At 49.7% G+C, this 15,876-nt stretch overlaps 1 protein-coding gene across 1 annotated transcript in view; it reads left to right on the forward strand.

Annotated features, from left to right (window-relative positions):
- Positions 1–13,538, forward strand: part of CLUAP1 (clusterin associated protein 1) — a 47,286-nt gene extending 33,748 nt beyond the window's left edge. The window contains exons 10-12 of the mRNA XM_062180036.1: positions 4,599–4,706; positions 9,660–9,715; positions 12,349–13,538. Of these exons, the coding sequence (XP_062036020.1) occupies positions 4,599–4,706; positions 9,660–9,715; positions 12,349–12,498 (314 nt within the window). The 3' untranslated portion in view covers positions 12,499–13,538. The remainder of the gene's footprint in view (positions 1–4,598; positions 4,707–9,659; positions 9,716–12,348) is intronic.
- Positions 13,539–15,876: the final 2,338 nt, after the last annotated feature.

Below are 15,876 nucleotides of genomic sequence, written 5' to 3' on the forward strand. Positions count from 1 at the left end.
TTGAAAGGTGGAGTTACAGAGAGAGAAATCTTCATCCACTAGTTCACTCCCCGAATTGCCACAACAGCCAGGGCTGAGTTACTTCAAAGCCAGGAGCCTGGAACTCCATCCAGGTCTCCCGTGTGTGGCAGGGGCTCAGGTAGTTGGGCCATCTTCTGCTGCTTTCTCAGGCTGATTAGTAGGGAGCTGGATCAGAAGTACAGCAACTGGGATTTGAACCAGTGTCCATGGGATGCCGGCATCTCAGGCAGTGGCTTTACCCACCACACCACAACACCAGCCCCTAATTATATTTTCTTTCTTTTTTTTTTTTAAACTTTTATTTAATAAATATAAATTTCAAAAAGTACAACTTTTGGATTATAGCAGCTTTTCCCCCCATAACCTCCCTCCCACCCGCAACCATCCCATCTTCCATTCCCTCTCCCATCCCATTCTTCATTAAGATTCATTTTCAATTATCTTTATATACAGAAGATCAACTTAGTATACACTAAGTAAAGATTTTAACAGACTGCACCCACACAGATACACAAAGTATAAAGTACTGTTTGAGTACTAGTTTTACTGTTAATTTGCATAGTACAACACATTAAAGACAGAGATCCTACGTGGGGAGTAAGTGCACAGTAACTCCCGTTGTTGATTTAACAACTGACACTCTTATTTATGAGGTCAGTAATCACCCGAGGCTCTTGTCATGAGCTGCCAAGGCTATGGAAGCCTCTTGAGTTCACAAACTCCGACCTTATTTAGACAAGGCCATAATCAAAGTGGAAGTTCTCTCCTCCCTTCAGAGAAAGGTACCTCCTTCTTTGATGGCCCCTTCTTTCCGCTGGGCTCTCACTCACAACTGATTATGTTGTCTAAACAGGCTTCGGGGACGGTGGTTTTCAGGTTAATTGTGTTGTAGACCTTGCAGGATGCTCGGCTGGACAGTTTCTCTGGCACCCAGGTTGCCCATGCCCTGTATGGTAGGCACCGTGCTTCTCAGCCTGGGGAAAGGAGCAGAAGCTTCTCGCGGTGCCCAGCTGGTCTCACTTCTCTCCTGTATTGTGGCAGGGGCAAAGCAAACTTCCAGACGGACCCGTAGTGACTGTCCATCCTGTGACTGCTCAGTCAGCAGTTGGAACAGCAGCTGCACACACCTCCCGTTCATCCCCCATCCCGCGTTGCACCCTGGGGACCAGGCGGGGAGGCCGCGGATACCCACTGTAAAACGATGCTTCTGTAGATTCCTCTAAGAAAATGTTCAGCCTGCAAGCATAGGATTCCAAAAAAGTATTTTAAGAAATGATATGAAGAGCTAATATGTGGGAAGTAATCTTCTGAAAAATATACTGGGGCTGGTGCTACGACACAGCAGGTTAATTCTCTACCTGCAGCGTCAGTATCCCGTGTGGATGCTAGTTCTAGTCCCGTCTGCTCTTCTTCTGAACCAGCTCTCTGCTGTGGCCTGGGAAAGCAGTGGAGGGTGGCCCAAGTGCTTGGGCCCTTGCTCTCACATGAGAGACATGGAAGAAGTTTCTGGCTCCTGGCTTCGGATTGGCTCATCTCTGGCCATTGTGGCCATTTGGGGAGTGAGCCAGCAGATGGGAGACCTTTTTCTCTCTCTGTCTCTCTCACTGTCTGTAACTCTACCTCTCAAATAAATAAATAACTTTTTTTTTTTTTGACAGGCAGAGTGAACAGTGAGAGAGAAAGAGACAGAGAGAAAGGTTCACCACGCAGGTGCAGAGCCCAAGCACTTGGGCCATCCTCCACTGCACTCCCGGGCCACAGCAGAGAGCTGGCCTGGAAGAGGGGCAACCGGGACAGAATCCGGTGCCCTGCCGGGACTAGAACCCGGTGTGCCGGCGCCGCAAGGCGGAGGATTAGCCTATTGAGCCACAGCGCCGGCCTTAAAATATATATGTATATATACCTTTTTTGAAAACATTTTATTTATTTTCATTTATTTGGGAGGCAGAGAGAGACAGCAGCAGGCACAGATCTCCCATCTACCAGTTCACTCCATAACTACTTGCAGTAGTGGAGCTGGGCCAGGCTGGAGCCAGAGCCTGGCTCCATCCAAACTCCATGTGGATCTTCCACACTTGCGCCATCACATGCTGTCTCCTAGTGTGTTAGCAAAAAGCTGCAATCACAAGGGGGGCTGCAGGGCTTGACGAGGTGGGGATGTGGTGCAGCCAGGTAAACTGGCGCTTGGGACACAGTACTGGGGTGCTGGTTCAGGTGCTGACTGCTTCACTTCTGATCTGGCGCCTTGCTAATGTACCTGCCACCCACATGGGAGACCAGTATGGGATTCCAAGCTCCTGGGTTCAGCCTGGCCTAGCCCCAGCTGTTGTAGCCATTTGGGGATTGAACCAGTGGATGAAAGATCTCTGTCTCTCTCTGTGTCTCTGTTCCTTTCAAATAGATGAATGAATAAATCTCTTTGTTAAGTTTTTTTGTTTTGTTTTGTTTTAAAGATTTATTTATTGGCTGGCACCGCGGCTCAATAGGCTAATCCTCCGCCTGCGGCGCCGGCACACCGGATTCTGTCCCGGTTGCCCTCTTCCAGTCCAGCTCTCTGCTGTGGCCAGGGAGTGCAGTGGAGGATGGCCCAAGTCCTTGGGCCCTGCACCCCATGGGAGACCAGGAGAAACACCTGGCTCCTGGCTTCGGATCAGCGCGGTGCGCCAGCCACAGCACACTGGCCACAGCAGCCATTGGGGAGTGAACCAACGGAAAAGGAAGACCTTTCTCTCTGTCTCTTTCTCTCTCTGTCCACTCTGCCTGTCAAAAAAAAAAAAGATTTATTTATTTATTTTGAAAGTCAGAGTTACACAGAAAGAGAAGGAGAGGCAGAGAGAGAGAGAGAGGTCTTCCATCCACCAGTTCACTCCCCAGTTGGCTACAATGGCTGGAGCTGCACCAATCCAAAGTGAGGAGCCAGGAGCTTCTTCCAGGTCTCCCATGCTGGTGCAGAGGTCCAAGGACTCAAGCCATCCTCTACTGCTTTCCCTGGCTATAGCAGACAGCTGGATTGAAAGTGGAGCAGCCAGGACTTGAACCGGCTCCCATATGGGATGCCAGCACTGCAGGTGGTGGTTTTACCAGCTATGTCATAGCGCCAGACCCTGTTAAGTTTTTTGTTTGTTTATTTATTTGAAAGAGTTAGAAGTCTTCATCCGCTGATTCACTCCTCAAATGGCTACAATGGCCAGGGTTAGGCCAGGCTGAAGCCAGGAGTTTCTTCTTGGTCTCCCACACGTGTGGCAGCGTCCTAAGAACTTGGATCATCTTCTGCTTCCCTGGGCACATTAGGGAGCTGGATGGGCAGCGGAGCAGCTGGGGCTCAAACCAGCACTGCCTTGGGATGCTGTTGTTGCAGGGGGGAAGCTTAATTTGCTGTGCCACAACACAAGCCCCAAATGAATAAACCTTTGGAAAAAAGAAAAAGAGGGGCTGGTGTTTTGATGCAGTGGCTTAGACTGCCGCTGGGGACACCGCATCCCATATCAGAGCATTGGTTTGAGTCCCAGGTGCTCTCCTGCTGATCCACCTCCCCGCCAGTGTGCCTGGAAAGCAGCAGAAAATGGCCCAAGTACCTGGGCTCCTGCCACCTATAAGGAAGACCCAGATGGAGTTCCTGGCTCCTGGCTTCAGCCTAGCTCAGCCCTGGCTGTTGTGGCTATTTGAAGAGTGAACCAGTGGATGGATGATTTCTCTCTCTCTCTCTCTTCAAATAAATAAATCTTGAACCAAAAACAAAGGCAGGATTCAAACTCAGGTATCCCAAGTGACATCTTAAACTCAACATGAGCACCTGCCACAGTGTACCTTTATAAGTGGGACTTGGCCTGGTGAAGAATATCACATGATATTAATTGCCAGTCACTGTGACATCCCTTTGGGTGCCTTTCCTGGTCTGGGCTCCTTCACTCCAGAATTGCTTTGTTGCCTTTCCAGAGGCTCCATGACTGAGGAGCCCAGCACTGAACAAAGCAGGTCCCCAGCCAGCCAGGAGCTGCCACCTGCCTTGATGGCTGCAATGCTGTTTTGTTTTGTTTTGTTTTTTTAAAGATTTATTTATTTATTTGAAAGAGTTAAACAGAGAGAGGAGGAGAGGCAGAGAGAGAGAGAGAGAGAGAGGTCTTCTATCCGCTGGTTCACTCCTCAGTTGGCCGCAATGGCCAGAGCTGCGCCGATCCAAAAGCAGGTGCAAGGGTTCAAGGACTTGGGCCATCTTCTACTGCTTTCCCAGGCCATAGCAGAGAGCTAGATTGGAAGCGGAGCAGCCGGGACTCAAACCGGCGCCCATATGGGATGGTGGCACTGAATGTGGCAGCTTTACCCACTACACCACAGCGCCGTCCCCATGCACTACTGTTTTTTATCAACGTACCTGCCCTCCTTTATTCTCACTCTGGAAATTTGTTGTAATAAGTGCAGCACTGCCTTGTTTGCCCCCTCAGTATCTTCAGCAAGTCCAGAGCCTCATAAACTCTGACGCACCGCGGGGAGGCGGGGAGTGCACGTGGCGCTCGCAGCCTCACTGGACCGTTGCAGTGACAGAGCGCCTCTCGTTTTGCTTTCTTGTGTTCCTGCAGGGAACAACGACTCAGACATGGACATTCAGGAGGACGACGAGTCTGACAGTGAGGTGGAAGACAGGCGGCTGTCCAAGCCGCGGACGGCCATGGAGGTGCTCATGCAAGGTAGCATGGCTTCTTTCTCTGTTCTCCCTGTGCCCGACAGCCAGGCTGGGGCCCACAAGCATGCTGTGGGTGACCGCAGCAGCAGTTCACGCTCTGGGCCTCCAGGGGCCTTTTGTTGATCAGGATTTGGCTTGGCGCTCATCTTGGCCGCTAATACAATGACCTGTGGTCCTGAGAAATCGGCTGGGCTTGGGCATTTCTCACAGAGGCCAGGGGAGCACACTGGCTGTGCCAATGGGTGCTGTGCTTCCCGTTTGGGGTCTGGACCTGCCCTCAGTGCAGTTCCCTGTCTGCAGCCTGAGAGTTCGTGCACAGGGAAGGGACTTATGCGAGCACTGCTGCCTTTTCAAAAATGTTCTTCTGGTTTCTTCTTTTCATTGCAAAAGATTCAAGCAACAAAATTGTGGAGGGAATGTAGACGCTGCCCTAGGATCCTGCCCATGTCCCATTGCCACCATGAAGGGTCATGCTTGTGGCCACGAGGTGTGTCTTTGCAGATTGCCTTCCATGCACACGTGCACACACCCAAACTTAGGTACAAAGATGGCCTGAAAGCATCTGAAGCTACATGGGACCAAACAAGATGGATTCCTTTTATTTTTAAAAATGAAATTTACTGCGGCTGGCGCTGTGGTGTAGGGGATAACGCCACTGCCAGCAGTGCTGGTATCCCATAAAGGCTCTGGTTTGAGACCTGGCTGCTCCACTTCCAATCTAGCACCCTTCTAATATACCTGGGAAAGCAGCAGAGGATGGCCCAAGTCCTTGGGCCCCTACACCCACATGGGAGACCCAGAAGGATCTCTTGGCTCCTGTCTTTGGTGTGGCTCAGCCCTGGCTCTTGTGGCCATTTGGGGAGTGAACCAGCAGATGGAAGCTTGCTCTCTCTCTCTCTCTACCTCTGCCTTTCAAACAAATAAAATCTTTTAAGAAATTAAATATATTGGACTCTTCCTGTGTCAGTAAAATACAGATCTGCTTTATTACATCACATTTCATAGTGTGATCAAGCCCATACTTCACCTGAGCATTCTCATATTGATATTTATTTCTTTTTCCTTGTATGTACTTATTTCTGCATGTCTGCAAGTGTTTCCTTCTTTTTTAATATTTATTTATTTATTCATTTGAAAGTTACACAGGAGGCCGGTGCTGTGGTGTAGTGTGTAAAGCTGCTGCCTGCAGTGCCGGCATCCCATATGGGCACCAGTTCAAGTCCTGGCCGCTCCACTTCTGATCCAGCTCTCTGCTCTGGCCTGGGAAAGCACTAGAAGATGGCCTGAGTGCTTGGGCCCCTGCACCGTGTGGGAGGCCCGGAAGAAGCTCCTGGCTTCTGGTTTCAGATCAGCCCAGGTCTGGCCGTTGCAGCTATTTGGGGAGTGAACAGTGGCTGGAAGATCTCTCTATCTTTCCCTTTCTCTCTCACTAACTCTGCCTCTCAAATAAATAAATAAATATTTTTTTTAAATAACCCAGAGGTTTAGGAAAAAAAAAGAGGGAGAGATCTTCATCTGCTGGCTCACTCCTCAAATGGCCACAAAGGCTAGTGCTGGGCCAGGTCAGAGCCAGGAGCTCCACCCAGGTCTCCCACATGGGTGATGGGGGCCCAAGTACTTGAGCCATGTTTTGCTGCTTTTCCCAGGCCATTAAAAGGGAGCTGGATTGGAAGTGAAACAGCCAGGATACAAACCAGCACCTGTACGTGATGTCATTGTCGCAGGTGGCAGCTTTACCTGCTATGCCACAGTGCCAGCCTCTGCAAGTATTTCTTTAGGTTGCACCATTGAAAACTAAATTTTAGGTCAAAGATTTTATAAATTTTTATTTTGGTAGATACTATTCGGTTGCCCTGTTTTGGCCTTTAAAAACATTTGTTATCCACTCTCTGTTCATGTTTAGAACAGAGTTTTCTTTTTATATGTCTAATAAATTTAAGGAGTAAAATCATCTTCATTTCATCATTTTTTATGAGTTAAGCTACCTAATCTGGAAAGCTCTGAAATCAGATTTTTTGAGCATCACGTCAGTATTCAGAACATTTTGAATTTAAGTTTACAGATTAGGTATGCTTAATTTTAAAATCTGCAAATGTCCCAAAATCTGAAGAACTGTGCTTGTGTTAAGTCTGCTCAGCTGTCTTCATTTATTATTTTTCTTTTTTGATAGGATTGTTAGGTGTCCTGGATTCCTTTTGCTTTGTTTTAATTTTCTAACAGCTTCACAACATAGAGATGAACAAATATGACTTTTTAAAAATATTTATTTATTTATTTGAAAGTCAGAGTTACACAGAGAGAAGGAGAGGCAGAGAGAGAGAGAGAGAGGTCTTCCATCTGCTGGTTCACTCCCCAATTGGCTGCAATGGCCAGAGCTGCATCGATCTGAAGCCAGGATCCAGGAGCTTCTTCCGGTTCTCCCACGTGGGTCCAGGGGCCCAAGCACTTGGGCCATCCTCTGCTGCTTTCTCAGAGAGCTGGATTGGAAGTGGAGCAGCTGGGACTCTAACCAGCGCCCATATGGGATGCTGGCACTGCAGACAGCAGCTTTACCCGCTATGCCACAGTGCTGGCCCCACAAGTATGACTCTTAAATTGATGGGAAGGAGCCATGGATATAAAAGTTAAGTTGGCCCAACATAACTTAGTACCAGCACGGGTTCTCCTGGATTCTGCAGACCACTTAGGTTGCAGAATAAAATTACATAGTCCATTTCTAAAAACTGTAAGGGAGGGCTTCAGGTGACACATATTTGGTATTTTGTCTGACCAAGGAAAGTTTTGTAAATTGTGCTGAAGTGTCTGTGTCCAGGCCTGAGCTAGCTGCTTTCTGCGCAGCCCACACTGCTTTCCTCAGCCTCGTGGTGTGGGCACAGCGCTGCCATCTCAGCCCTGCCCCTTCATAAAGGAAGCTCTAGAGACTGAGCAGAAGTCGTGTCTAAAGGAGGGACGGAGGAGCCCGTAGATAAGGATGAGGTTTGGTTTGGAAAATAAACTAATTGTGGTACATGTTTCTTTTAGTTTCTAAAGGTCAAACCAAGTTCCAAATATAAATCTGTAAACGAGGAATACATTTTTTTTTTCAGTTTTTTTCCCAGAAACCTTTTAATTAAGGAATACAAACTTCATGCATTTCATAAATAAAACTGTTGGAATATGATCCTTCCCACCATATCTTCCCTCCCACCCACACTGCCACCCTTCCTTCTCCTCCCTCTCCTATTACCATTTTTAGTTTTTACTAAGTTTTTTTTTTTTTTTAAGATTTGTTTATTTATTTGAAAGAGTTTCAGAGATGCAGGGAGAGAGAGAAAGGTCTTCTATCTGCTGGATCACTCTCCAAATGGCCGCAACAACCGGAGCTACACTGATCCAGAGCTCAGAGCCAGGAGCCAGGAGCTTCTCCTGGGTCTCCCATGCAGGTGCAGGAGCCCAAGGACTTGGGCCATCTTCTACTGCTTTCCCAGGCCATAGCAGAGAGCTAGATGGGAAATGGAGCATCTGGGCCTTGAATCATCGCCCATATAGATTGCTGGCACTGCAGGCGGTGGCTTTACCCACTTTGCCACAGTGCTGCCCCAAGATCTATTTTCAATTAACTTTATACGTGTACGATTAACTCCATACTAAGAAAAGAGTTCAACAAATAGTATGAAAAAGGCCGGCGCCGCGGCTCACGAGGCTAATCCTCCGCCTTGCGGCGCCGGCACACCGGGTTCTAGTCCCGGTCGGGGCACCGATCCTGTCCCGGTTGCCCCTCTTCCAGGCCAGCTCTCTGCTGTGGCCAGGGAGTGCAGTGGAGGATGGCCCAAGTCCTTGGGCCCTGCACCCCATGGGAGACCAGGAGAAGCACCTGGCTCCTGCCATCGGATCAGCGTGGTGCGCCGGCCGCAGCGCGCTACCGCGGCGGCCATTGGAGGGTGAACCAACGGCAAAGGAAGACCTTTCTCTCTGTCGCTGTCTCTCACTGTCCACTCTGCCTGTCAAAAAAAAAAAAATAGTATGAAAAAAAATATTCGTCAACATTTGAGACAAGAGCTGTTCAAAGTCATTGCACCTCAAAGTGTCAATTTCAGTTCTATAGATTACCTTTTAGGTGCTCTAGTTATCACAGATTCGGGAGAACATATGGTATTTGTCCTTTTGGGACTGGCTTATTTCACTGTGTCTGATATTTTCCAATTTCATCCATTTTGTTGCAAACAACAGGATTTCTATTTTTTTTTAAACTGCTGTGTGGTATTCTATGGCATACATAACCCACAATTTCTTTATCTGATATTCAATTGATGGACATACATTCTTTTTCACCAGATAGCATGCCAGTTGCAATGCTTAAAACTAATGATGGTGTTCATTGATTTCCCCCCTAAAATATTTATAGGATGCATGTGTGTATTCTTTTAGATTGATTGATTGATTTGAAAGGCATAGCAATGGAGAGGCAGAGAGATTTATTCCATCCACTGGTTCACTTCCCAAATCATTGCAACAGCTAGAATTGAGCCATGCTGAAGCCTGAAGCCAGAAGGCAGGCACTCCATCCTGGTCTCCCATATGGGTGGCAGGGACCCAAGGACTTGGGCCATACTCAGCTGCCTTCCCAGGTGCCTTAGTGGGGGGAGCTGGTGGGAAGTGGAACCCGGAACTAGAACCAGCACTTCAGTATGTGATGTTGGCATCTCATGTAGCTTCCCACCCCACTGGATGGGAACTACACTGGCCCAATGTTTATTTTTTAATTTATGATTTGTGTTTATATTTTATTGCCCATTTTCTTAACAGTACAATTGGCAAAGATCCATGATTGTTGGTTGACAGTTCTGATTAGTTGGGTGTACTCACATTTTTTGTGTATGATTCTTCCTTTTTCCCACTTTTCTAAGGGAAAACAAATATCAAATGCTGTTTTTCCCCTTATTTTCCAAGATTTCATGACTTCTTTTGTTGTCCTCAGGACGACCCAACAAACACGTCGTGGGCACGATGCAGGGCGGAGACTCCGATGATGAAGTGAGTCCTGGGCAGCTTCCGTTGTCAGTCCTGTCCTCAGGTCTCAGGCTGTCCGCGTAGATTCGATTTGCTGAGGAGCTGTTCTCAGCCCAGCCCATCACTTGACTGGGGCAGAGTTGGCCTTCGAAGGAGCTGGGCTCCTCTCCTTGCTCGTTGATGGTGCATTTCTGTCCACCTGAATGTGCTTGCCCTACTTTTTTCGCCTTCTCACTGTTCTCTCCGTTCTTGCTTTCCAAAGACGGAAGCAGCACCCGCTCTCTTAGGTAAATGCAAGACTTCCAGCTCCAAGAAGCAGGTTGGTTTTCGTTTTTGACTTGACTGTTTGTTGGTGTGTGTCAGCCCTCTCAGAGCCCGTAGAGAGTCCCTCCAGGAGTGCTGCTGCCCCTCTCCTGGGCAGGACGCCATTCCAAATGGATGCACGGTGAGAGGAGTCACCTCCAGGGCACTGTGCAGGGACAAGGACAGACACTGAGCCAGGAGACAAGGAAGTTTGTGACTGGGGAGTCATCAGATCCTTGAAGCACGACCTAGACATGAAGGGACAAAACTGGGGGGCCAGGGCTCAAGGCCAGCCCTCTACTGCACCCCACTCTGGGTGAGGAATGTGGAAGTGGGGTGTCTGAGGCCAGGGCCTCAGGGAGGTCAGGTGAAGGCTGGGACTTGGGGTGCTGGTGCCGTGAGCTTTCCTGAGGAAGTCACTGCCGGGTCTTTGAGGCGGTGCACTTGTTACCCTCGGCCTTGGTTTTCTGCAGTCGTTGGCAGTGCTGCTTGGCCTGTGCAGCAAGGTGACTATACTGACCTTTTCTAAACCAGCTCTCTCAAGTGGATGCCACAGGTGTTGGGGGGAGCACACACTGTGCTGTGATTTTGCAGCAGGGTTCACTCACTCTGTGCCCACAGAGTGACTGGCTGCAGTCCGTCACCTGCTGCGTCCGGGCAGGGTGGGGAGAGTTGACGGACTCTGGAGAGCAGGGTCGGTGTCCTCGGTGGACAGAGGACAGATCTCCTCTGTGCCACCCTGACACTCACTTCCAGGAGGCTGTGTCCACACGTCTTGGGACACAGGGGCTCCCCCCTCGTGTGGTTCTCCAGCCACTGAACGTGCATCTAAGTGCCTGTGGTGTGCCTGACATGCTAGGGGCTGTGGGGAACATAGCACGGGCCGAAACAAAGCCCAGCTTCCAGCATGTGCACACTCCAGCCGTAGCAAGACAGCCAGGGCCAGGGCCTCCATGGTAGAATGAGAAGCAGAGCAGGTTCGCGGGGCGAGGAGAGACAGGAAGGAGACAGAGAGAGAAGGGCTCTCTGATGTGGGGGCATGGAGCAGAGGCCTGAGAGGCTGTGCGCCACACAGGTAGAGCCTGACTGGAGTGGACCGGGGGAGGGGATGCAGTGGGCCCGAGTGTGACAGGAAGGCGCTGGAGAATCCTGGGCCCCGGAGGGCCAGGAGCTGACTGGTGGGCATGAGAAACCCAGGAGGTGGGGATGGCACTTGTGCAGGTCAGAAGTGACAGGGGCTCAGCCTCAGGTGGTGGCCGTGGAGGCAGTGAGCTGGGCCAGAATCTGGGTGTGTTTCCAGGGTTAGAACAGTAAGGTTTTGTTGATAGATTGACTTGGTCAGCGGAAAGCACACAGGCTTGGTTTTCTGAGACAAGGCCACTTGAGGGGTCAGGGGCAAATCACGAGTTTGGTCTTGGACATCCTTGGTGCGAGCTGCCTGTGAGACGCCCACATGCCAGCATCTGTAGCCGTGGAAATTCAAGTCTGGGTAGGGTTGGAGATGGAATCTGGGGCCCGTGATAGTGAGGCTGTCAGGTACGGCCCACAGGTGGAGCATGATGAGGACAGAACTTCCCACTGAGTTGGGATCCACGGAATGTGTGAGCCAGTCGGAGGAGTTTGGGAGCTGGTGGTGGGAGCCTGATTAATGGGTACTTAAGAGACAGCGAGAGGGGAACAAGCAGAGCCAGTGAGGTCAGCAGCTCAGGAAGGAGTTCCGCTGGAACGGGGAGAGAGAGCAGAGTGGCCGGGCAAGGGTGGGATGATGTGTGTGGGTATTTGTAAGATCGCAGCACTCAGGAACACGCTGAGAATGCTACTGATGGGTAGCCCGCCGTGCAGGTTTCCATGGAGCACAGAACTTGCAGCTCTAAGCTGGGCCAATTGGTCACCCTGGACCTAGATGATGAGGGAGAGGGCCTGCCTTTCATCTCACCCCTTACACCCACTGCCTGTGTTGCTTTCCGTCTTCCGTCCTTCCCTCCCTCAGCCTCTGCCTTCTTTGCTGCCCGAGGGAGCATCTCAGGCCCCCAGGAGTCAGTAACCCTCAGAGCACAGCTGAGGTGCTCCTGAGACGTCCATGGGAGGGCTGTCCCCTGCAGCTCCAGCTTGGATCCCCTCTGGTGCATCACAAGCGAGGTGACATGTTCCACGTGTGTATTCCAGCCGGTCTCACGCAGACCACCACAGCCTGACGGCTCCTCTGCCGAGCTCGTCTCTCACACGGGGGTGTTGCTAGTTGTGCTTTTATTCTTCGAGCTACTAGTGGGAAAGGAGAGGCAGGGTCTCAGACCACGGTAGGACGTCGTGGCGAGATGGGACCGCCTGCTGCATTTGCTGTCTTTCTCCTGTAGGACGACTCAGAGGACAGTGAGATTGACATGGACGACGATGAAGAAGATGACGAGGACTTGGAGGACGAGAGCATTGCTCTGTCACCAGCTAAGCCCAGCAGAAGGCTCCAGAAGCCTGAGCCCCTGGATGAGAGTGACAATGATTTCTGACCCTCTTGCCAAGGGACCCAAGCAGATGGCAGACCTCAGATTTGTAGGTAAATGGGCCATGAGAAGGTTAGGACGGTGACCTATGACCACTCCCCACGCCAGCCCGACTCGTTGATGCGAGGTGCTTGTGTCTGCGTTCGCCTCCTGTGTATGGATTCCGTGAAGCTTAATAAGAACTGGAGCAAACCCCAAAGATGACTTGCTTTTGCCTTCTTTATCTCCTGTAACCCAGGAGATGAAGTGTTCTTAGTGGTTCACATCCATGGGAGAAAACTCAGGAGAAGGGAGAGCTGACCGCACAGGCGTCTCGGGACTTGACACAGGGACCCGGCGAGGGCCAGGGGACATTGGTTAGAACGCTTTCTGCACACTGGCTGTTCATTCTAGCCCTTATTTCATTGTCTTATTTTCTTCCTGCTGCATGCTTACAATCCCAAGCATTAAGTGCATTTTAGTAATTAAAGTTTTCTGAAGGGCTAGCTAAGTTAAGTGAAAAGCAGCTTCCCTTTGAAAATAAGGCGCAGAGAAAGGCTCCAGATTGCCAACAGCTCCGAGGCTGACATTCCCTGGGGAGTCAGAGTCCCTGAGCGCAGCAGCCCTTCCGTGTGTCCAAAGCCGCTACTAAGTGGCGGAATCCGGCTGACCCGGGGCCCCCATTCCAGACTCCCGAGACACCAGCCTGCCCTCCGTCTGCCCACGGGGTTCCTCTACAGAACCTTGTCTCAAGCGTGGCAGGGCGCTGTCCCAAGGCTCACAACTAGCACACCTCCTCAGGGGAAGGTGCCAGCTCTGCAAAAAGTGTTAGTCCTGATTTGTGTTTCTGATTCTAAAATAAACCAGAGGACTTAGGGAGAGGCGCACAGGAAGAGTTTCCCTTTGTGAACAGATGTGATGGCAGTGAGTTGGTTTACTGTTTGTTTTAGTATGAAAAGCACAAAACTGCTCGTTTGCTTTACAGTTATGAAGCCAGAAGACTTCTGAAGTTACTTATGTTTTAATGAATGTTTTTAATGTCATTTTTACATTATTAAAGCTTTACTCGAAAGTATAATTATTTTATGTGCATTCATAACATACAAATATTCAAGAAAAGCTCACAGGTTAGTACAATGTAAATTTTAGGCAACTATGTGACATTTGTTTCTGTCCCATTTGGTTTTTTCTTTTTCCCTAAACTGTGTATGAGATCCCCCTTTGCTTTTGGCTCTCAGTGTTCAGTTGGTTCAGCAGTACGTTGAGAGGAGCTGTGTCATAACCCACAGGCTGGGGGAAGGGGAGCTGAAAAGTCACCGTGTTCCCCTGGGCTTAGTGGATTTGATTTACCTGAATCTGGCTTGACTTAGATTTTGAAAAACCGTGCAAATATCTCTTTCCCTTGGACGTTGCCTTTTGCTAATGGGCTTCGACTCCGGAGCTGAACCCAAGCTGCACATTACATCCACAGGTGCCCACAGAGGCAGAAGCCACAGAGCACGTCTCATGGTCTCGTCTGTTTATAGATGCTCCTTCATCTGTGGGCTAGCCCACTTTGTGGCTTGAGCAGTAGCTTGTCTGCAGGAGCCTCATACGCTCGATTATCAGTATTAACGCATGAGTGTTCCAGTCACTAACCAGTCCAGGAGTCAGGTACATGCAGGTGCCTTAAGACCCGACGCCGCGTGGTTTTGGCCAAGAAGCAGGGCAGAACATCGTGTGATGTGAGATCAGTGAAAATCTAGCCTTGTGGTCATTGCTGACAGTTTGGGGTGTTTTTAAAATTAGTTTTATTTATGTGAGAGGTAAGAGACAGTACTTCCATCCATTGGTTCACTACCCAAATGCCTGCAACAGCTGGGTCTGGTCTGGCTGAAGCCAGGAACCAGGAACTCAGTCCAGGTCTCTCACATACATGGGTTTGAGGAAACCAATTCCTTGAGCCATCACTGCTGCCTCCCAGGGTCTACGTTATCGGAAAACTGGAATTAACAGTCAGGAGCCTGAGCCAGGAGTCAGACATAGGTACCCTGGGGTGGGACACAGATGTCTTTGACGGCTAGATAAATGCCCACTCCCCCGGGTTTGTTGTTTTTGAAGTATATATATTTATTTGAAAGAGACAGATCTTCCATCCACTGGTTTACTCCTCAAATGGCTGCAGCGACCAGAGCTACGCAGGTCCAAAGCCAGGAGACAGGAACTTTTTCCAGGTCTCCCACTTGGATGTAGAGGCGTGAACACTTGAGCCATCTTTGCTGCTTTCCTAGGTGCAGTAGCAGATAGGCAGAGAGCTGAATCAGAAGTGGAGCAGGTAGGATTCGAACCAGTGCCCATATGGGACGCATGGCAGTAGCTTTACTCACTACACTAGAACACTGGCGCCCTCCCCCAGGTTTTTTTTTAAATATATAATTAAAGAACCTCTTGAAACGCTTTAAAATGTGTATATTGGGGTCATGCTGCGGCGCAGTGGGTTGAGCCAGCTCCTCCTCCTATTCTGATCCAGCTCCTCCACTTCTGATCCAGCTACCCCATGTTTATGTGCCTGGGAAAGCAGTGGGCGGTGGCTCAGGTACTTGGGTCCCTGCACCCACCTGGGAGACCCAGGTGGAGTTCTGGGCTCCTATCTTCAGCCTGGACCAGCCCCCGGCTGTTGTGGCCATTGGGCAGTGAGCCAGCAGATGGAGGATCTCTCTATGTCTCTCTGACTCTTTTTTTTTTTTTTTTGCGAGGTAAAGTTACAGACAGGGAGAGACAGAGAAATCTTCCATCTGCTGGTTCACTTCTCAAATAACCACAACAGTCAGAGCTGTGCCAATCTGGAGCCAGGAGCCGGAAGCTTCTTCCGGGTCCTCCATGTGGGTGCAGGGGCCCAAGGGCTTGGGCCATCTTCCACTGCTTTCCTAGGCCTTAGCAGAGAGCTGGACTGGGAAAGGAACAGCCGGGACTAGAACTGGCGCCCATATGAGATGCCAGCACTGCAGGTATCCGGAGGATTAACCTACTGCGCCACAGTGCCAGCCCTGTCACTCTGCCATTCAATAAATGAAAAGTAATTTTTAAAAAATGTATATTGATAAAAAATACAAAGGAATTTTTTTTCAAGTCCTCAATTTTTATTAGTGGTATCTGTCAAGAGCAAAGTCAAGAAAATCTGAAGACTGGTTCCCTTTTAGCTGGGGCAGAAGAAATACAGGTGCTCTTCCGTTGACATTTTAAACTAGCATCAGTGAAAGGAAGCTGTGTCCATTTGGTAAACAATACACAGTGCAGATAGCACAGCTGTCGTGTGGACCCAGGGGACTCCAGGTGCCAGAATCCAGGACTCACTGGGTTGGAAGGGAGCTGAAAGTCTTCCTCCTCACCAGAGAGAAGTCCTTTCTGGGTGCATATGAATTCTCC

This window comes from Lepus europaeus, chromosome 21 (assembly GCF_033115175.1).
Source record: "Lepus europaeus isolate LE1 chromosome 21, mLepTim1.pri, whole genome shotgun sequence".
NCBI classification, from domain to species: domain Eukaryota; kingdom Metazoa; phylum Chordata; class Mammalia; order Lagomorpha; family Leporidae; genus Lepus; species Lepus europaeus.